The sequence below is a fragment of the Mesoplodon bidens genome (genome assembly GCF_964165515.1).
Source record: "Mesoplodon bidens genome assembly, chromosome: 15".
Lineage (NCBI taxonomy): Eukaryota > Metazoa > Chordata > Mammalia > Artiodactyla > Ziphiidae > Mesoplodon > Mesoplodon bidens.
In genome coordinates this window covers 30,498,889-30,521,586 of record NC_138171.1, presented here as the reverse complement: position 1 = coordinate 30,521,586, position 22,698 = coordinate 30,498,889, and the positions used below count along the sequence as shown (strand labels likewise).

Genomic DNA, 22,698 nt, shown 5'->3' with positions numbered 1-22,698 from the left:
TCCATTCATTCATTGCTAAAAACAATCTAAATTGGTGCAGCCCTTGTGCAAAGCATCTTGGCAATACCTATCACAATTCATAAGTATGATATTCTTTAGATGAGAAATCTCACTCCTGAATAAGTCTCTTATCAAGAATAAATCCATCCAAGGAACAGCTTCACGCTTAAAAATGCTTTACTGCAGAGCTATCATCGGCAAGCAACCAAATGCCCAGTTCTATGTGAATGACTTATGACATAAAAAGAAATCAAATATACAACCAAGCAATTTATAATACTTAAGTAAAAAACATAGAATGGCATGTACACCAACTAAAATATCTTAAAATACGTGAGCACAGGACTTAAAGGAACATGCAACAAAGAAAACAGAAGTGTTAAAATATTCAAATAAAGAATTTTTAATTTCTTCATACTGATACAGTATTTTTAACTAAAAATGAGACAATCCTTTTGTACCTTTTGAGGTTTCCTTTTTAAATCACATGCTTATATTATCTATTTTAAATAATAATTTTAAACAAAAGTGTATAAATAGGGATAAGCTATAAAGCTGCACCAACTGGATCCCCAAGGGAAGGCCATTCTTAGTTCTTTCATAGCCCTGTACAATGCTGCTTGACCTGAATGCTACAAGGCAGCACTGTAAAGAAGCTGAAAGCACAAAGACAGCTCTGCTGCAGTGGAGGGGGAGCAGGGTGGGCATTCCTCGGCCCACTCAGTCTTCTCCCAGCTTCAGTGCCTTCCTCTGGATTCATTCCCAGGGACTCTAGAGCTCAACAGTGGGCGTGGCGTCTAGATTCAGCATCGCCATCCATCACCACCACCCAACAGTCCCCATCATCTGCAATACTGGCTACCTTCCCTACCTTCCTCTACTTTTTCCTCTACTTACAGATAGTAGCAGTGTTTATCTTGAGTAAGGAAAAAAAAATCTATTAAGACTAATCTACAGGTGAAACGTTTTAACTTTGCCATTGAAACAAACTCCACCACTTACAACTACATTTAGGCACTGTTCAGAGAAAACAGATGTATACAAGGCGGGGCCCACATAGTAAGTTCTATATTTTCCTCAGAGCAACTAAAAAAATCCATGTCCCCTTACTTCATTAAGGGCACACATTCTTGCTATTGAGCCAATGTTGTTGGTGATTGTGATCAAAGTCGCTCTGGCAAGGTCCTCTTTACTCACAGCTTCTCGCTTCTCCTTGCTCATCATGTTTCCAAAGCTATGATGGAAAAAAAATATCTCATTGCTAACCCAAAGGCAACACAGCTCAACAGAACTGAATGTTACTTTACTAAGACAAAAGTAACTTTCAGGGCACCACTGTTCAAATATTCAAACATTTTATTACAAAATAACAGAGCATCTGCTCAAATAGAAATGCAACTTCAAGAACTCAAGCATTCTTTTTTTTTTAAATAATAGGACACAGAATTTTATTTTAGTTTAGTTTTTAGTTTTTTCCTCAAATATTTTTTAATGAACTTTTATTTTATTTATTTTATTTTATTTTATTTTTGGTCACGCTGCATGGCTTGTGGGATCTTAGTTCCCTGGCCAGGGATCAAACCCATGGCCCCTGCAGTGGAAGCTCGGACTCCTAACCACTGGACTGCCAAGGAATTCCCACACCTCAAGCATTCTGAATGAGCAAATGGCTTTCCCTGTGGTTTCCACTGAAATCTAGCTTTGACGCCACGTATTTGCACATTCAGATCCATTGAAGGCACCATGCTCCTTCTGCAACCAGGCTAAGTTTCAGGAAGATGCCTCAATTAGCCATTTGCCCCCAACTGCACAGCTGTTCCACTCAGCTCAATGGTCACATTCATATCTGGTAAACTGCTTTATCTGACAGCTGAGTCCCTGAGTAAACTATTTAAGAGTTTCAGATTTCCCCAGAAGATCAGGTATTTCAAAGTTCCTGACCAGCAGAATTGATATATAAATAACTATGACCTGATCACAAACCCAACCAATCAGAAAAGGAAGTGATTATCATTGAGCAGATGCTACAAACATAGAAAATGAAATCTACAGCATTTACAAAGTACCTAAAATGAGTAAACAAACATGTATATGAGTGCCTTTTCTATTATTAAAAACCATGTGCCCCAATACACAAAAAAGCAACTGTATTTCTAAACAATCCAAAAATGAAATTAAGAAAACAATTCCATTTATAATAGCATCAAGGAGACTAAAATGCTTAGGAATATATTTAACAAGAGAATAACACTTGTACACTGAAAACTACAAAACATTGGTAAATGACAGCAATGATCTAAATGGAAAGACATTCTATCTTCTTGGGTCAGAAGACCTGATAGTGTTAGGATGGAAATACTTTCCAAAGTGACCTAACAGACTCAACACAATCCCTGTCAAAATCCCAGTTGCCTTTTGGTGCAGATTATCAACAAGCGGATCCTAAAATTCACATGGAATGTCAAGGGACCCAGGTTAGCCAAAACAATCTTGAAAAAGAAGATTAAGTTGAAGGACTCACTTTTCTCAGTCTCAAAACTTAGTACTACAAAGCTACAGTAATCAAAGCAGTGTGGTACTGGCATAAGGATAGAAATATAGATCAATGCAATAGAAATGAGGGTCCAAAAATAAACCCATACATTTATGGTCAAGTGATTTTCAACAAAGGGGCCGAGAGAATTCAATGGGGAAATAATAGGCTATCCAACAAATGGTGCTGGGACAACTATATATCCTATATAGTCACATGCAAAAGAATGAATCTGAACCTCTACCTCACACCACACACAAAAATGAACTCAAAATGGATCATAGACCTAAATGTAAGAGCTAAAACTATAAAATGCTGGGCTTCCCTGGTGGTGCCGTGGTTGAGAGTCCGCCTGCCGATGCAGGGGACATGGGTTCGTGCCCCTGTCCGGGAAGATCCCACATGCCACGGAGAGGCTGGGCCCATGAGCCATGGCCGCTGAGCCTGCGCATCCGGAGCCTGTGCTCCACAACAGGAGAAGCCACAACAGTGAGAGGCCCGCGTACCACAAAAAAAAAAAAAAAAAAACTATAAAATGCTTAGAAAAAAATACAGAAGTCAGTCTTCATGATCTTAGGTTAGGCAATGATTTCTTATACATGACATCAAAAGCACAAGTGATGAAAGAGAAGACAGATAAGAATGAGTTCATCAAAATTTAAAACTTCTAAGCTGCAAAGGCCACCATCAAGAAGTGAAAAGACAACCAACAGACTGGGAGAAAATATTTGCAAATTATATACTTGATAAAGGACCTGTATCCAAAACATATAAGAACTCTTACAATTCAATAATAAAAAGACAAAGAATCCAACTAAAAAATGAGCAAAGACTTGAACAGACATTTCTCCAAAGAAAATAAAGAGCCAATAAGTACATTAAAAGATGTTCAACACCATCAGTCATCAGGGAAGTGCAAATCAAAATAAGAGATCCCCTTACACCTATTAAGGCAATTAAAACCCAAAAGACAGACAATAACAAGTATTGGCAAGGATGTAGAGAATTTAACTCTTATATACTGCTGGTGAAACTGTAAAATGGTACAGCCACTTTGGACAACAGTCTGACAGTTCCTCAAAAGATTAAACACTGAGTTACCACATGACCCAGCAATTCCACTCCTAGGTATATACCCAAGAGAATTAAAAACATATGTCCACACAAAGACTTGTACATGAATGTTTATAGCCCCATTATTCATAATAAACCAAAGAGTTGAAGCAACACAAAATATAATCAACTGATAAATGGATAAATACAACACTGTATATCCATACAAATAATATTATTCTGCAGTAAAAAGGAACAAAGTACTGATTCATGCTACTACGTGGATGAACCTTGAAAATATTATGCTGAGTGAAAGAACCCAGTCACAAAAATCACATATTGTATGATGCCATAGAGAGACAGAAAATAGACTAGTGTTTACTAGGGACTGTGGGTGGGGGAATGGAGAGTGACAGCTAACAGATACAAGGTTTCTTTCTGGAATGATGAAAATGTTCCAAAATTGTATTTTGAAGATGGCTGAAAAATTCTATAAATATACTAGAAACTACTAAATTGCACACTTTAAACAGGTGACTTCACAGTATGTAAAGCTATTTAAAGGGTAAAAGATATACCCAATACTTAATATTTGATTCCTGTATTTTTTTTTAATTGGGGTATAACTAATTTAAAATGCTGTGTTAGTTTCAGGTATACAGCAAAGTGAATCTGTTGTACAAATAAATATAGCCACTCTTTTTTAGATTCTTTTCCCATATAGGCCATTACAGAGTATTGAATAGAGTTCCCTGTGCTATACAGTAGGTCCTTATTAGTCATCTGTCTTATATATAGTAGTGTGTATGTGTCAATCCCAATCTTCCAATTCTTCCTCCTCTACCCCTTACCCCCACCCCGTAACCATAAGTTTATTTTCTACATCTGTAACTCTATTTTGGTTTTGTAGATAAGTTCATTTGTAGCCTTTTTTAAGATTCCATATATAAAGTGATATCATATGGTATTTGTCCTCCTCTGTCTGACTTACTTCACTCAGTATAAGAATCTCTAGGTCCATCCACCCATGTTGCTGCAAATGGCATTATTTTGTTCTTCTTTATGGCTGATAATATTCTACTGTATTACCTTGTATTTCTTAGAGCACACACGTCCCTTTCCCTTACCTTGAAGCCACAGCCCAGCCTGGCAGTCCAAACCTCTCATAGTCCCCTCCATAAATGTCTCGTACTAGTTTATCCACTTTGGTGCTATCTCCACGTGATGCCATTTCAAGAGCTTCTTCAAATGTGGTACAGCCAGTAAGAAGACAGCAAAGACCAAAAAAAGTTCCTCCGCCAAGACTGTGATTAAAAACAAACATAGTATTATAACATTTTTCAAAATAAGAACAGGAAGGTAATATTTATGAATCCAAAACCATATTCATGTATCAACCCACTCTTGCCCCATCCCAATCATGCAGATGCCACTAAGTAGGAAACAAGTCTGTGAAAAGATAAAAATAAAGTGTCTAATGGACACCTTGAAGATACCATATTCACATAAGCCAAGCAAACAAAGCAGCAAAACAAAGGGCCTGCCTCTTTACCCATGTCCCCAGTGCAGTCTGGGCATCTGCTGAATACTAGGAGCCTCAGGTGCAGATCAGCCCACCAGGGCCATGGTGGAACTTCTTCCCTTTCTCTCTCCAAGTGCAAGCCCCGAGTCATCCTCATCCAAGCATCTTGTCACCCTGGGTCATCAGCCCCCCTTACCCGACTAGAACTCCTCCATGAATGTGTTTTCTCTCCCAAAATTACTCCTCTCATTCTTTAACTGACACCTGTTCAAAAACTTGTTTACCCCAATCCCCAGCTCCTGTTTTCCCTCAAGTGATCGCTGATCCTTAAACCAAAAGGTATTCATTCTCATCTGCCACCTAATCCTCCCTTTTCAGACTACCCTCCCCCAAACATATTTCTACTGCTCAGTACCTCAACTTCTAGATCTCACGACATCCCCTGGCCATGTGTATGTGTGGATACATGTAAAATCTAAACTAGTTCAAAGCTGGGATCTTGCCTTGCCTTCTCCTTATAAATGCTACCTAGTAGCTTTGGTTACTTTATGGTATATGCACACTGTAACACTATCTGAGGGCAGGGACCTTGGGCTCAGTGAGTCTGCTGATGAGATATTTTATGAAACTATGGTAGTGAAATCTTCAGCAATAGAGATTAAAGAAAAGTAGATCATGAAATCAGAATTTCCAAAGAGAAACAATATTTGCTTGCATAATCCTAGAGAAACATATCTCTCACATAATTTTAACAGGTTCTTGAAGATGTTCTTACATGCAGTACCTGAAAACTCAGTTTTAACCCATTATGATATCAAGAATAAACAATGACCTTTATATAAAAGACCTACCTGGTACCTGTGACCCGCTTATAATTATCTTTGGAATATACTGCTAAGATGCTAACCCCAGAGCCAATGTTCACCAGGAGCAGAGGGTATGGATTTCTCAAATCAAATGGTAACTTCTGACATTTTTCGGAATCAGCAGGGTTTTCAAAGTAATAGCACTGTGACCGTCCATTGAATCCAACTGAGTCAATGTATAAAATTCCTTTTATTAAGCAATCTAGTTCATCAAGTTTGCAAAGCTGAAGATCACCTATCTGTAATGAAATAAAAATGTATTCAGATTTTTTTAACAAGCCAAGCAGAAATAAAAACTGTTTAATAAGGCATTCCCCTCTACATAAGACAAACCATAAAAGTGCTCATGGATGTGTACTATTTGTGCTTGCTTTACAAAACAGATCTGGAGACAACAAATACAGGGATGGACTGACAAGACAGAATTCTGCTCCCACAGACCCAATACACTCAAACCACCGCAGCAGCTGGAGAAATGTGCCAAAACCCAAGCAGAAAACAAGATGTCTGCTTACGGGGACCATGAGGCAGAAGCACAGCTGAGGGCACAGCTCCATCAGAAAGCAGACTCTAAGAAGTCTAAATGATGCAAGGACCTGGAAACACATGGCAGGAGCCACAAGGAATCCAACATCTACCTTCCAAAGACCATCTTCAAGGCTATAGAGCAGGCCACACTTTATTATTAATAATCTGCAGCCAGGGCTTCCCTGGTGGCGCAGTGGTTGAGAGTCCGCCTGCCGATGCAGGCGATGCGGGTTCTTGCCCCGGTCTGGGAGGATCCCGCGTGCCGCGGAGCGGCTGGGCTCGTGAGCCTGCGCGTCCGGAGCCTGTGCTCCGCAACGGGAGGGGCCGCGGCAGTGAGAGGCCCGCGTACCGCAAAAAAAAAAATAATAATAATAATCTGCAGCCAAAGGACTGAAAGTGTCCAATTAGAAAGTAAAATACTTCACTATTTCAACTGATTACAGCCTCAAGGGATGGGGGGAGTTTAGCAGAATCAAAATTTAAAACACTGTTATCCACTTAATTTCATTTAAATAATTAATAAAGGGATGATTAAATTATTATTCATATTATGGAACACTGTATAGCAATTAAGAATGAAGAGGATCTTTATACAAACATACATATATATCAATATATATACTTTTTTTTTTTGGCCGCGCCACAAAGCATGCAGGATGTTACTTCCCCGACCAGGGATCGAACCCGTGCCCCCTACAGTGGAAGTGCAGTCTTCACCACTGGACCTCCAGGGAAGTCCCGAGAATGAAGAGGATCTTTATTCAATTAAGAATCGAAGTGAGAAGAACTCCAAGACATGTTTTTAGTCAAAAAAAAAAAAAAAAAAAAAAAAAAACAAGCTGAGAAATATTTTATATTTGCCTTATTTTAAAACCATATTTATATGCACGTGTATGTGTCATACACAGTCATGCACAGAAAAACTAAAAAGATACATAAACTTTTAACTGTGGTAACTTTGCAAAGATGATATAAGGCAACTTTCACTTTTTACTCTATGAACTTCTACTCCATTTGAATGCTACCAGCAATATCTACCTACTCAATATATGTGACAAATACAAAGATGCCTCAACCCCCTAAAGCACCTATTTCTGTTTAAAACCAAGTTTAGCCCTGCAAGTCCTCCCCCTTTAATTCAACTCTCATTTGATTACATTATACTCAATTTATTTTGATCCAAAGGAGATGGAAGTTAATAGGTAACTTCATCTTAATCCTTAAGTAATCCCTAATTACGAATATTAAATTACTCCTCTGAGGAAACCCAAGCCTTGAAAATGTTCATCACTGTCCATATTTTATCTGCCCATGCCCTCCCTGCCACAATGAATTCAATTCTGATTTCCTGACACTTGAATCTCAAGTGCCAGCATTTTCATGTCAAAGCAAAATCATCTTACACTGGTAGCCTACTGGAATAAAAGTAGTTTTCTGCCATTGTATGTCAAACCAATACCTCCTTTTCTTTCCCATAATTCATGTTACCTGAAGTGCCCTGCTGTGCTATTAATCCTAATGAATCCCAGCCTAATTGACAGAGTAAGATGACCAAATATGCAAGTTATTTCACTAACTCAAGTTACTCATAATTATGTGTTGCACCCATAAGCAAACTCAATACAATGTGAGGAAATCTGATTCACATTAAAAGAGAAACAGGGTAAGCTCCGTATTTTTAAAAATACTTCACTGTGGTTTATTAGATAATAGTTACTCCAGATGCACAAAAAGGATTTGTTAGGCATTTCATTTTCCCCCAGTTTTCAAGGACGGCGCTGGTGCATACAGATGAGAAATCCCAACAGCCTAAGAGCCAATCCCTAAAGTCTAAAATCTACTCTGCACCTCTCCTTGGATTAGCACACAGCACACAACCTCTGGTAACAGCCCAAATGGTATTCAAACATGTTCCAAAGGCATCTCTACAGGGCCCCAGAAATCGAGAGGTTTTCTCCTCTGCCTATCAGTTATAATCCAGAGTCCACTGTGACCGCAAAGGAGGGGGACCTCCTCTCCTCCTGCCACCTTCCCATTTACTCACAGGTAGAAAAGAAACCACTGAAAACCAACAACCAAGGAAAATTCAAGCAAAGAATGCAAAACCAGTTTTAAAATTCATGTCAATTCTATATTATGGTTATGGTCAGTTATGGGAGAAAGGAGATAGAGGACAAAGAAAGACAAAGTCACAAACCATACAATGACACGCAAGGTTGGGGGGGAGAAAATGAAAAACATAGGCAAAGGCAGAATCTCTGTAATAACATTCTCATTGGTGGCATTAAAAACATGGTCACTGAAGATATTTTAAATCTACACTGCACTCTGAAGGTCAGAGCCTTGGCCAATTCGCCTATCAATTATCCCATCTGCCCCCACATCCACCCTCAAATGACCTAGCCTCAAGGCCTTACACACAGTGTTCACTGAATGAAAACAAAATCAAGGGCCCACTGGCACTCCCCCTACTATCCAGACTCCTGTTATCAAGTGTGCAGCTCAGGACACATCAAAAGGCATTTGGGGAGAGCAGACTCTGCTGTCAACCATCTCTGACTAACCCTGAAGCCTGAAAAACACTGCTTTGGACCAGAGTTCCTCATATTTCTAAATAGTAAAATTGCCAAGAAACAAATGAGGGGGATAAGAAAAATTATGTGGTAGATAAGATTGGAAACAATTTTATAACATGAAATGACATTAATTTTTTAAATTATTTTTCAATCACATTGTCCAAGACAATGATATTGTTCCTCACTGGTAATTCCTTCCTGTGCTTATTACAGCTTTACTATTTTTTCATACTAAAAGAACAACAAAATGCTATGCTGTTAGTGCTTCTGATTCTCATCAACTCATCTGAATTGGGCAAAAAGTAAACTATACAACAATCTCTAGATGGCAACTCCTATCACTAATTGATATTTAATCTTAACTTGACTCAAGAAAATTCAAGTTCCATTAGAGATGGAAATGATTCCACCACTTGCTATTGGTATTATTTTTAACAATCAGATTACCATAAATTGTATATAAGCTAAAAAATGCATACTGTGAGAAAATCCTGCTCAAATTTGTACGCTCCACCTCCAGTGGCACAAAAGACAGTGTGGAGACTCGAGAAGTTTTTATCTCTGCCCATTTGAATAAAAGCAGGCATGTCATGAGTGGGAAAGCGTATAAAGTGCAGATTGCCTTTGCGTCCACACAGAGTCAGATCCTTCAGCTCCAGGTGCACGTCCCGAATACCCGCGGACCCATAAGCCACATTGGAGGTCAGGTACTTTCGAATGCTTTTAAGACTTTCCACTTCTTCCTCTTCTTCTTCAGCAGTGATGTCTTTGGGTTCAAAATAAACCAGCTTGACCAGGGTCCCACCAATATCCAAGCCAAACCAAGGAAAAACTAAATGGGGAAGGAAAAAAAAGTCAGAACAGCTTTTTTTCTGAAAACTAAATTTACACTCATTAGATTAACAATTTATTTCATACCTTGAGGTTTCCAAGAACTATATACACAAAAAGGTTTTTGGAAGAAGAAATATGATTCTGTCTAATCTAGAAACAAATCTTAAAAAAAAGAATTGCAAAGATCAAGAAGAAAAATATCACAATGCTAAGCCAACACAACCCTCTTAGACAAGCCCAAACTGCACTGAGAAATATTAAAAAACAGCAAAATGACACCCATTAACCTCAACTCTGGAAAAAAAGATTGAAAATGAAAATCTTCATCTTTGCCCTTGCCTTAAAGAAACATTGAGACTTTTCAGAGCTTTGGTTTAGTACTCAAACTAGGGCTAGAGGAAATTCCCAACCCTATGTAACATATAAGCTCCAGTGGTCAATTTCTCTCAAACCCTGATATCAATCAATCCATCAGGTTTCAATGGCCATCAGTGGAACAGGTGTTTCAAAGTTAATACCCGTTCCCCAAAAATCCATCCCAAAAAATCCATCCCAGGACTTCCCTGGTGGTCCAGTGGTTAACTCCTGCGCTTTCAATGCAGGGGACACAGATTTGATCCCTGGTCGGGGACCTAGGATCCCACATACTACGTGAAGGAGCTAAAAAAAAAAAAAAAAAAAAGAATCCATCCCAAAAAATGGCTTAAGGAGACTGGATCAAGATAAACTGCATTAGCTATACATGCCTTCTCTTCCCACCTTAAATCCTAGAGATGACTAAAGATATAAACTTACTGATTTTCTAAAATAATTCTGAGAAACAAGAAGTGATACCATCAGCAGAATGAGGTTGATAGAGGCAATAACTGTCCAGAACCCTGAAAAGAGAAATGCTATAAAAATTGGGAGCAGCTATGAAGGTGCGGGGAGCAGACGGGTGCTCCATCCAAGCTGTCGATGGGGTAGCTGCCATGGGGAAACAGAAGCAGGCTCTGGTGCAGTCATAGTGATATGGTGGGGAAATACACTTGGCACAACTGGACAGGCCAGCCACTCCCCTCCCCCTCCTCCAAAGAGTCAAAGTCTTCACTGGGCACAGGCACTTGAGCCCAAACATCAGTACGTATCCACGTAGCTGCTGTTACCCAGAAGTGGGGAGCCCCCACATCTGGCCCATCTCTCCCCTACAATCCATCCTGACAGACTGGTAAACAGACACTGCACCCACTGACAGGAGAAAGCAATCCTTAAACCAGAGACGATCACTTTACAAACCAGAATCACCAAAAGGGAAAAATCAACACCACAAAACCAAGAAGCTAACATCTAAAGAAAGAGTTGCAGGAACAAAGAAGAGGCTTTAAAAGAATCATAAATATCCTCCAAGGTAAAATGAGATTTCATCCATGAAAAATGAATAAGCTATTGTAAATCAACTATACTTCAATAAAAAAATTAATTTTAAAATGAATAAGCTACCATAAAGAAAAACTAGAAATTAAGAAATGATTGCCAGCTGTGGTTGTGGCTGTTAAGAATCTACACATGTGACAAAATTATATAGAACTAAATACACACATACAAAAGAGTTTATGTAAAACTGGTTAAATCTAAATAAGGTTCTGTGAACTGTATCAATGTTAATTTCCTAGTTGGGGGTTGTGGGAGAAGCTTTAAAAACCAAAAAGAGCGGGGCAGGGGGCGGGGCGCAGGGCAGGGGGACACACCAATATACTTCACATAGGTGACTCTCAAAAACAGGCTGAGTGAAAAAAGCTTGGCACAAAAGGCTACATACTATGAGTCCATTATATGAAACTCTAGAAAATGCAAGCTAATTATTTCTGTATCTGATAGCAGATCACTGGCTGGGGGAGTGAGAGAGGGAAGGACTATACAGGGGCAGGAGAAAACTTTCTGTAATAACCCAAATCTTAATTGTTGGGGGCAAGAGGGGAGCTTCATGGGTGTATATATCTGTCAAAATGTATGGAACTATACACTTTAAATGGATATATTTTATTGTATGTAAATTATGTCCAATAAAGACTTTTATAATAGAAAAAAAGGAGAAATATTTATTTCCAAAATAAAGCTCTACAATACATTTAATAACAAAATGGGCACAGAAAAAACAAATGGAAAACAAAACTAAGAAACTCTCCCAAAATGCCTCTTGAGTATGAAAGAAAGGTAGATATATAGAACACAGAACCAGAAAGTCCAACATCTGTGTTATACGAGTTCTAGAAATTTTCTGGCGAGATAGGGGAAGACAGGAATCATTGGCTTGAAATAAAATTAATAAGTGTAGAAAAGGGAGATGTATAGTCACATCCTATTTAAATTTCAGGAAATCCCTAAAAACTCCCAAAGGAAAAAAGTGAATTCCTACGAAGATACATAAATCACATTAAGGTAAAATTAGACTTTTCGTCAGTAACACAGATGCTAGAAGACAACAGCGCATTGGCAAAGTTATAAGGAAAACAATTCGAAACTCATATCCAGCCAAATCAGCTTTCAAATGGGAGTGCAAGAGAAAGACATTTTTACACATGAAAGAGCTCAACATTTACTATTCAAAGACCTTCTCTGAAATAATTAGTAGATGCACTCCAATATAATTTTTTAAAGCACCCAAGAAGATATGAGCTATATAAACAATGATAAGCACAGGAAGCAATACATGCTGACTTTTAGGAAAATAAGCAATCTGCAACTAAAATACTTACATGATTTCAACATAGGAAGTCGAAGAGGGAAGAGAAAGGAGAGGGAAGTCAAAGCAAGCAGCAGCTCTGTCTCGTTGGGGAACGGAAGGTAAAGATTCTGATTATTTCTAAACAAGAATAAAGAAGTGATGATTTAAATGCGTTAAAAATTTACAGGTTGGGGTTCCCTGGTGGCGCAATAGTTAAGAATCCACTTGCCAATGCAGGGGACACGGGTTCGAGCCCTGGTCCAGGAAGATCCCACATGCTGCGAAGCAACTAAGCCCGTGCGCCACAACTACTAAGCTTGCACTCTAGAGCCCGCGAGCCACAACTACTGAGCCCGTGTGCCACAACTACTGGAGCCCGCGTGCCTAGTGCACATGCTGTGCAACAAGAGAATCCACTCCAATGAGAAGGCTGCGCACCACAATGAAGAGCAGCCCCCGCTCACTGCCACTAGAGAAAGCCCGTGCAGCTACGAAGACCCAGCACAGCCAAAAATAAATTTAAATAAATTAATTTTAAAAAAAATTTACAGGCAACTCCAAAAAAAGAGAAAATGAACATATGACCTTCAAACAACTAGGGGGTAAAAATCAGTTCAAAAACAAAGAGGAGGGCTTCCCTGGTGGCGCAGTGGTTGAGAGTCCGCCTGCCGATGCAGGGGACACGGGTTCGTGCCCCGGTCCGGAGGGATCCCACATGCCGCGGAGCGGCTGGGTCCGTGAGCCATGGCCGCTGAGCCTGCGCGTCCGGAGCCTGTGCTCTGCGGCGGGAGAGGCCACAACAGTGAGAGGCCCGTGTAAAAAAAAAAAAAAAAAAAAAAAAAACAACGAAGAGGAAAAAAAGTACAGTAAATACAAAACAAAAAGGGACAGGAATGAATGCAAACATATCAGTAATCACAGACACGTCAAATTTCTCTTCCAGATTGAAGAGAAAATTCAGATATATGCTTATATAAAAAGATACATCTAAAATAAGATAATACAAGTAGACTGAAGGTAAATAAACGGTAAAACACCCACAGTAGAGTCCCATCATAAAGAGGAGTTGGATTCTTTAAGATGAAAACGGCATTCAGTCACAATGAATAAATCAAGATCTTAAGCACCTCACTGGAGACTGAAAGAACGGTTGACTTACATTTAGGAAACATGATATAGTAAAAGTCAAACCTTATGTTTCAAGACCAATACTGCATTAATCAAGGGCTCACATTTATAAGAGGTGCCCCTCCAAACAGTGATCTACCGTCCCTGAGCTCACTCGCAATTACTGGGTTGGCCAAAAAGTTCATTCAGCTTTCTGTAACATCCTACAAAAATCCGAACGAACTTTTTGGCCAATCCAATATATATTCAATGACTAAATCGGTGAGTAGTCACTGTCACCATGCTTTGCCACATTTATATAGTTGAATTTGGGTAAGCAAAACAAATGCCTGGACAATGTTACTCCACTCTATTAAGCAAATGTTAACAGAAAGCAAATACAATACTAGCAGACTGAAAAGATTTCAAACAAAAAGCATTATAAGAGGACAAAAAGAAATGATGTCATGTGCATATAAAACTATAATTGATATGATCCTGACATATGCTTCAAAAAATATTAAAAACAAGGAGAAACTGACAAATCTACAAATCAGCAGAACCTCAAATTCCAAAGAACAAAACCAAACCACATTCACTTTCCACAATACCTCTAAATAAGAAATTAATCCAACAGACACAAGGAAATAGATCTATCCACCTGGAAATCTTCAAACTCATTTCTATTAACTCCGAAACTGAAGATGAAATCAAAACAATTTATTTTTGAATGAATGACAATGAGAACACTATATAGCAAAAGGTAAAGGATGTCTACCCAAGGTGGGACTCAAAGGGAAACTTCTAGCCTTAAATGTTTATCAAATGTATTCAAAAAGAAGGAAGCCTGAATAAAAGGGAATGTCACATACAATTTGAAATGCTACAAAAATAAAGCAGACCCAAAATAAGCAGAAGGAAGTTATTAAAGATGAAAGCAAGATGTAAATGAAATTAGAAAAACATCATCATGAACAAAGCCACAACAAGATGATCAGTAAAATCAAGCTTTGAAAAAGCCATTAAAACAGACAAATTTCTGGTAAGTGTATCTAAGAAAAAGAAAGAAGATATAACTTTTCTCAAAAAAAAAAAGATCAAAGAAGATGAACTTACACAACCAGAAACTACAAATAAGCCAATTTACAACTTTGTAACAGTGAATTTAAAATGTACACTAAACAGAGGATTAGCTAGAAAAGAATAAAAAAGTGGCTCAAAATGAGGTAAAAAACACAAATCAAAAACACTGAAAATTTTTTTAAAAAGGTCAAAGATCTACCACCCAAACAACAACAAAAAAGCACCAGGCCCTAATGGTTTCCAGGCAAACCATTAAGAGCTTCTAGGGCACAAAAAAATCTAGAAAGATTCCCAAGTCATTCTAACTTCATATCAAAACTAGAAAAGAATTGTCTCACAAAACAAATGCAAAAATATTAAATTATTAAACAACAGAATCCAGTTGTGCAATAAAAGTAATACACCATGGCCAACAGGGATTCTTTGGAACGCAAGGATGGTTTTCACATTAAAACTCCAATTAAGGAGGATTGCTTACATTAGTACATTGAAGGAGAAAAACCATGATTATCTCAATACACTCCAAAAAACAAAAATTAAGAGAATCAATTAAGCCAACAAAATAAAAAAAAATTTTAATAACTGGACACACCAAAAAATAATACAAATACCAGTAGCTTTTCCTATGTTATAAGCAAAATCCAGCAAGAAAATGATGTGAAAAAGTCATGCATAACAAAAACCATAAAATATTTATAAATAAATCTAATACTAAATATCTATGATTGCTATTAAAATGGTGTACTGAAAGACATAACAGTGGGAAGATACATCATGTTCCAGGAAGGAAAACTAAATACTATTAAAGTGTCAATTCTCCCCCAAATTAATCTAACTAACAATGTCAATGCAATTCTAAAGAGAACACTGTGGCTGACTCCCCAACAGCCATTCCACCTCAGTCTGAAAGAGATCCCTGATTTTTTTTTTTTTTTTTTTTTAACACCAACAGAAACTCCATTTCCAGTGATGAGGGACTAACTCAACCTGGCATGAGTCATGAAGTCTGGCCCTGACTGGAAGAATAAAAAGTTTCTTCACTAATGAAATCAACAGTGCTGGATATGACTGAAGTAAGGAGATTCAATTCCTATTTTCCTACTAACAGCGCCATTCTTTTAACCATCAACTTTAAGATGATGCCAACCTTGTGGAGAGCAAAGAAGAGACACAGCACTCTACCAACAAATATATCCCATCAACAGGATTGGAATCTTTAGTTTTGGACATATCTAAGACCAAGGGAAGGCTGTAATGCTTAAAACAAAGTAAGCCTTACTCCCCTTTCCATAGATTAAAAAGTTGAAACAGGGCTTCCCTGGTGGCACAGTGGTTGAGAGTCCGCTTGCCAATGCAGGGGACACGGGTTCGTGCCCCGGTCCGGGAAGATCCCACATGCCACGGAGCGGCTGGGCCCGTGAGCCATGACCGCTAAGCCTGCGTGTCCGGAGCCTGTGCCCCGCAATGGGAGAGGCCACAGCAGTGAGAGGCCCGCGTAAAAAAAAGAATGAAAGAAAAAGAAACTTAAGTGCAGAAGAGCCCAAGGTCACTCACAGTCAAGAAAAGGCAGAAGTGGGACTCAAACTCAGATTTCCTAAGTCCTTTTAAAAGTATCTTTTAACCAGTATCTATACGAACCTAACAGCACAAAACATATTCTTGGGTTAAATTTTTTTTAAGTAAAAGTAGTTTAATAAAATTCACATACCTTAAATAAATAAAGAGAACCAACAATATATAAGGAAAAGTAAGGAGCCTAAGGCTGAAAGAGTAAATAGCCTATTATATCCTTTAGTAGCTTCTGGATTTTTTAGTTATACTACTAATCAAACATTTACATATCCAAGAACTGAGAGACAATGAAAGACATGGGAGGTCCATTAGATGCATGCTCTCTGATAATATCTCAGGCCATACAATTCTCTTATTTCTAAACATTCAGCCTATCAAAGGGGGTTTAGATTCCTAACAATAACTGAGAGACTGCCCCATATACTATGACATGATGACTACTAGAATAAGCCTTCAATTCTTATTCAAAACACTATATGTGGCACTTCCCTGGTGGCGCAGTGCTTAAGAATCCGCCCCCCAATAGAGGAGACACAGGTTCGAGCCCTGGTCTGTGAAGATCCCACATGCCGCGGAGCAACTAAGCCTGTGCACCACAACTACTGAGCCTGCACTCTTACCCCGCGTGCCACAACTACTGAAGCCCGTGCTCAGCAACAAAAGAAGGCACCGCAATGAGAAGGCCATGCACCACAACGAAGAGTAGCCCCCGCTCGCTGCAACTAGAGAAAGCCTGCACACAGCAACAAAGACCCAATGCAGCCAAAAATAAATAAATTTTTAAAAAAAGAAAAAACCCACTATGTGTTTCTGGCAGGAAAAGTCATGGAAAGTCAAGGAACTTTTGCTATGCCCTCACATTCCTCATATCTCACTAATAGAAGGCCTATTTTATCACTTCTGATTAGTGAGTCTTTCCATTAATTTTCACAGATATTTTAGTCTATTTTAGGCCTTCAGCATATTTCCTGATGTATTTCCTCTAAGGTGCTCCACCTAGACAATGTACACTTGACTTAGGACACATTTCTAGAAAGAATTTAAACTTTCCCTCACAGATTTATGTAAAATCATCAATAGCACACTGTCTCATAATAGGTCTCAACAACTGAAATACTTTCCAATGAGAAATATATGGTTTATAAAAGTGTACTCAATTTTCCAACATTACGAATTATATCTTTACACCAGACCACATGTGGTTAAAATACTGCAAACCCAAATCCCTAGACTGGTCTAGGCAGCGATCTTTGGCCTCATATTAAAAGACAAACCTTGGGATTTCCCTGGTGGTCCAGTGGTTAAGACTCTGAGCTCCCAGTGCAGAGGGTCCGGGTTCAATCCCTGGTCAGGAAACTAGATCCCGCATGCCGCAACTAAAAAGTCCACATGCCGCAACTAAAAAGATCCTGCTCGCACGTGACACCAAAGATCCCGTGTGCTGCAACTAAGAAAGACCCAGTGCAGCCAAATAAATAAATAAATACTTTTTAAAAGACGGACCTCAATAAATATTCCCGAAATAGTTTAACTCAGGGACCAGATACTTATAAAATACTACCTACTATAAAACCAGCAGACTCAATAATAAATTTTACATTCAAGAAATATAAACAGGGCTTCCCTGGTGGCGCAGCGGTTGGGAGTCCGCCTGCCGATGCAGGGGATGCAGGTTCGTGCCCCGGTCTGGGAAGATCCCACTTGCCACAGAGCAGCTGGGCCCGTGAGCCATGGCTGCTGAGCCTGCACATCCAGAGCCTGTGCTCCGCAACAGGAGAGGCCCACGTACCACAAAAAAAAAAAAAAAAAAGATTCTGCTCGCACGTGACAAAGATCCCGTGTGCTGCAACTAAGAAAGACCCAGTGCAGCCAAATAAATAAATAAATACTTTTTAAAAGACGGACCTCAATAAATATTCCCAAAATAGTTTAACTCAGGGACCAGATACTTATAAAATACTACCTACTATAAAACCAGCAGACTCAATAATAAATTTTACATTCAAGAAATATAAACAGGGCTTCCCTGGTGTCGCAGTGGTTAAGGATCCGCCTGCTAATGCAGGGGACACAAGTTTGAGCCCTGGTCCGGGAAGATCCCACATGCCGCGGAGCAACTAAGCCCGTGTGCTACAACTACTAAGCCCGCGTGCCACAACTACTGAAGCCCGCGCGCCTAATGCCCGTGTTCCGCAACAAGAGAAACCACCACGATGAGAACCCCACGCACCGCAACGAAAGAGTAGCCCCTGCTCGCCGCAACTAGAGAAAGTCCGCGCACAACAAAGACCAAACACAGCCATAAATAAATAAATAAAATTTATTTTTTAAGAAAAGAAATATAAACATACAAAACTTAATAGGCTACTAAAAACTGCAAGATAGCTTTCACTTTCAGAAAGCAAACTTTAAGCCATTATAAAGGGTTTTCATATCCTAGTCCACCTTGCTGACAAAAATTGAAAAAGAATATTAACTGAGAAAGAACAGTGCCTGAATATAAAGATACCCCAAATTATGAACCTGAAAAGCGCTCCCAAGGTTATAAATTTAAGCCCAAGGAACCTCACTGCTCTTTTAAATAACCAGACAAAATAGCTATTCTGCTTGCTATATCACTGCCTGATAAGGTACTCTCAAACAACCTACAGGCTATTTATTATCTTCGTCCTTATCTCTCCTTTTAACATGTGTTTAAGCAAAATATTTTTAATAACATACATCCCCCTTGCTAATGGTCTCCTCAGATATACAGAGGGCAGTGATGCCAACACTCAACAGTCATACTATCTAAGGACACAATTCATACATGGGCCCCTAAAATAACATACTTAATTTTACAAGCTGCATAATAATATTATTTTTAGGTTATGCTTAATGCTTTATATTCGTTATTCATCAAAGAAGAGGAGCCGTGTTTACTTTTATTTCATTTAGGTTTAAAGTTGATAAAACAATAGGCTAAAAAGCACCCTCTCCTATTCTGTCCCTCAAAAATGGGCTATAAAGCAATAGAAATCTAACTTTTTTCCCCGAGCTCCCAGTGGGCGGCCCTTCCTAATTCCCTAACTGAAGATGAAACACTGCACCTGATAAAAGGCAACCTCCCAGTACCAGTTCCATTCTGGCAACACTGATGCTCCACCAAATACCAAGGAAAAGCTAACTATTTTCTAGATTAGTATTATCAAGCTACAAACAAAAGCTTTATTTTCTAGACTAATGGAAGTTAAGGAAATTCCATGATTGGCATGAGTCCAAAATCAGCATGTCCCCAAGCTTTCCCTGGAGTGCTAAAACATGCTCGGGAGTCACCTTCAAAGATCCAGCTCACCCCCTGGCACTGCCATGAAGCACTGTGATCCCAGAGTTCCCACACCTCCTGCATATCTGGGGCCCTAGATTAAAATGTATGTTCTCATGTTACATGCATGTAATGTTCTCTTGTTACGTTTGTCAAAACTGTACATTTTACTGTATGTAATTATGCCTCAATAAAATTTTAAAAATTAAAACACATTTTTAGACCCCTCTGCAGATCTGAGGGTTTTTTTTTTTAAGCTTCTGAGTGATTCCACGTGAGAACCACTACTGAACTACATCGCATGCACCTTCCAAGATGTGGAAAGTCAAGAAACACTGGGTCTGAAGTCAGACACCTAGAATCAAAACACAGCTCCATTACTAATTCACTATATGCCCTTGGACAAAGAGAAAATTTCACTGAGCCTGTTGCCTAATCTGGAAGCTGGGGATAACAAATACCCACCTCAGAGGATAACTGCAAGACTTAAATGTTGGCAAAGTGTCTAACATGAACACGTAAGCATCATCATTACCATCATTTTAAACCAATTTTTATTTGGTATTTCTCTCAGACCTATGAGACATACTCCAGCTAATCTAAAACTTTTGAAGAACTTCTTAGACACACATGCCTAGCCTCATCCCTAATGACTATGATGTGTTAAGTCTGAGGTGGGGACAGGTTTGGGAATCACACTGCTCTAGGGGACATGTGTGGCAGAACATGACTATAAGCAGGGCCCACAATTCCTAAGATAAACTGAACAGCTCCTTCAAGTTTCCAATGACAACTAGGCTCCTACCTTAAGATAAGTAGTGTAATGATATCAGAATGAGGTTTTCTAACAAAAGAAAGGTGGCACCAACCCAACTCTCCTAATAAAAAATACAAAGATTTAATCTTTATTGAATTCCCTCAAAGTTAAGACCAAAGTATATTCTTTGGTCAATACACAATCAATACACTGCCTCTCCATCTAACAGGTGTACCCCTGGACAGTACAGAAAGAACAAATGGAAAGAAAACAATACCTTGTTTATTTCTTTAGTTCTCATTATCTGAGAGATGGGTTTTCATGACTTTTGTAAGGACTAATGAGTTTATTAAAGCTCTTAGAAGAGTACATGAAAAAAAAATTTTAAGAGTGCCTGACTGGTGGCAAACACCAAAATCACAATACTTAGAATCTTCATGGCCAGTGGTCACAAAGAGCTGGCTACATGGCTGTGATTCTTTTTTGCTGAATCTCTGGAATTTACATCCATCTCTAATGAGGCAGTACAAAACCACGAAGGAACTGATGTTTTTTGCATCGCTTAAAAATCAGGTGCTTCTCAAAACAGGAACCAGGCTCTAAAAACGGTATAGGTTGAGAGCACATCATCTCTTTTCCAATTCTCTTTCAAGAACATAGGAAAAGACAAAAGAATTAAGAACTCTCAAACTTTTCATAGCAAAATAGGGGTGCGTTTAATATTTAATCATCCAAATCATAAAAAAGTAAAGCAACTGGGTTGTTGGGCTGAGGTACAAGACTAACCAGTAAAGACCTCACACCTGGGGGGGTGGGGGGGGTGATGAATTGGGCGGTTGGGATTGACATGTATACACTGATGTGTATTAAACTGATGACTAATAAGGACCTGCTGTATAAAAAAATAAAGTAAAAAATAATGATAGTTTTTTAAAAAACGACCTCACATTCATCCTGCCACTTTCTCACTCTCATAATCTACATTTAAAACAAGCTGATTTCCTGAAATAGGAATCTGGCAACGGGCAACGACAAGAAAAAAAATATATAGCCACATGTAAAATGTTATTATATCGTAAAACTCATATTAGAGTATCAAGACAGTGGATACTTTCAAGAGTTGCAATGGCTGTTTGAAGGAGGACCCGAACTGAAGACCTGTAAAGAGAAGAAAATATCTGGACTAGATCACAATGCAGAAAAAAAAAACCTGATAATAAAACGGAAAAACCGATTCTCTGGGAAGAGCATGTGCAACCGCCAAGGCGAGAAGTCGTTTTCCCTCAAAAGAGAAAGGCTTAATGCCCAGAGTGCTACAGTACTGAATCGTGAGTATCAGCAAAGAGATGGAAAGAAAATAGAGGTGATATCTGGGTGAGACAAGACCCGAGTTCTCATGGGAAGAAAAGCAGACAAAGCTTAGTATACAGAACACGGAATCCAGTTTTAGGCTTGCAGAAACTCAACCGTTTTCCTTGAGCCCAAAATCTCCAGGTAAAAAGGATGTAACGTCTTGCAGCTCTCTGGAAATCCACGGAAGACAGACACTGGGGATTCAAACGACTTGAGGGGGGAGGGGAGGTGGTGAAAATGGGTCAAAGGAAGCCTTCCCGAGGAAAAAAATAATGCGATTCTCGGCCGAAGAATGCACAAGGAACTAAGAACCGGGAGAGAAAAAAGGTCCTGGGTACGGACGCTACACTCGGACAACCGAGAAGCAGAAGCGCGAGGCCGGACGGGGCCGAACCCGCAGCCCCCGCGTTGGGGGACCCGAGGCCTCCAGCCAGGTGTCAGCCCAGCACCAACCTGGGACCACCGAGCGGGGGCACTGTCTCCGCGCGGGAAAAACGGCGACCGGGCCGGAAGGGGGCAGGGCGAAACGCGAGGGCGCCCCGCCGGGCACTTACGCGGCCGCTTCTTCCTGAGGCTTTCGACGCGCTGACGGGAGGCCGACGTAGCGCCGCTGTAAGAGCCGGGCCGGTCCCGCCTTACGCCCTCCGCCGAAGCCGAGGCCCCGACGGCGGGAGCCGACGCACTGTTCGCCCGGCGCCGCAGTGGCTCCCGCCGCCGCCCATCGGGGCCGCCGGACGCCGGCTCCCGGACCGACGAGGCGGGGGTGGCGGCGACCCCCCAGTGGCGCTCCATGGGCGCGCCGAGCCGGCCCGCTCCCATCCGCAGCAGGAACCGCTGCCGACCGAGCTAGCCCCCCAAGGCCAGTGCCCTCGTCGCCTCCTCCGCGGCAATCCAGCCAGAGCAGAA

The 22,698-nt window shown here is 39.9% G+C and overlaps 1 protein-coding gene across 2 annotated transcripts in view; it reads right to left on the bottom strand.

Moving 5' to 3' along the window:
- PANK2 (pantothenate kinase 2) overlaps positions 1-22,691 on the bottom strand; it is a 28,231-nt gene extending 5,540 nt beyond the window's left edge. The window contains exons 1-5 of one of the 2 annotated variants that reach the window (XM_081255901.1): positions 22,347-22,691; positions 9,558-9,910; positions 5,960-6,213; positions 4,714-4,890; positions 1,111-1,234 (exon numbers count right to left, since the gene is read on the bottom strand). In XM_081255901.1, the coding sequence (XP_081112027.1) occupies positions 1,111-1,234; positions 4,714-4,890; positions 5,960-6,213; positions 9,558-9,910; positions 22,347-22,611 (1,173 nt within the window). In that variant the 5' untranslated portion in view covers positions 22,612-22,691. Of the gene's footprint in view, positions 1-1,110; positions 1,235-4,713; positions 4,891-5,959; positions 6,214-9,557; positions 9,911-10,707; positions 10,723-22,346 lie in introns of those variants that run through there. The other variant, XM_081255902.1, reaches the window with a different exon arrangement.
- Between the last annotated feature and the right edge of the window lie 7 nt (positions 22,692-22,698).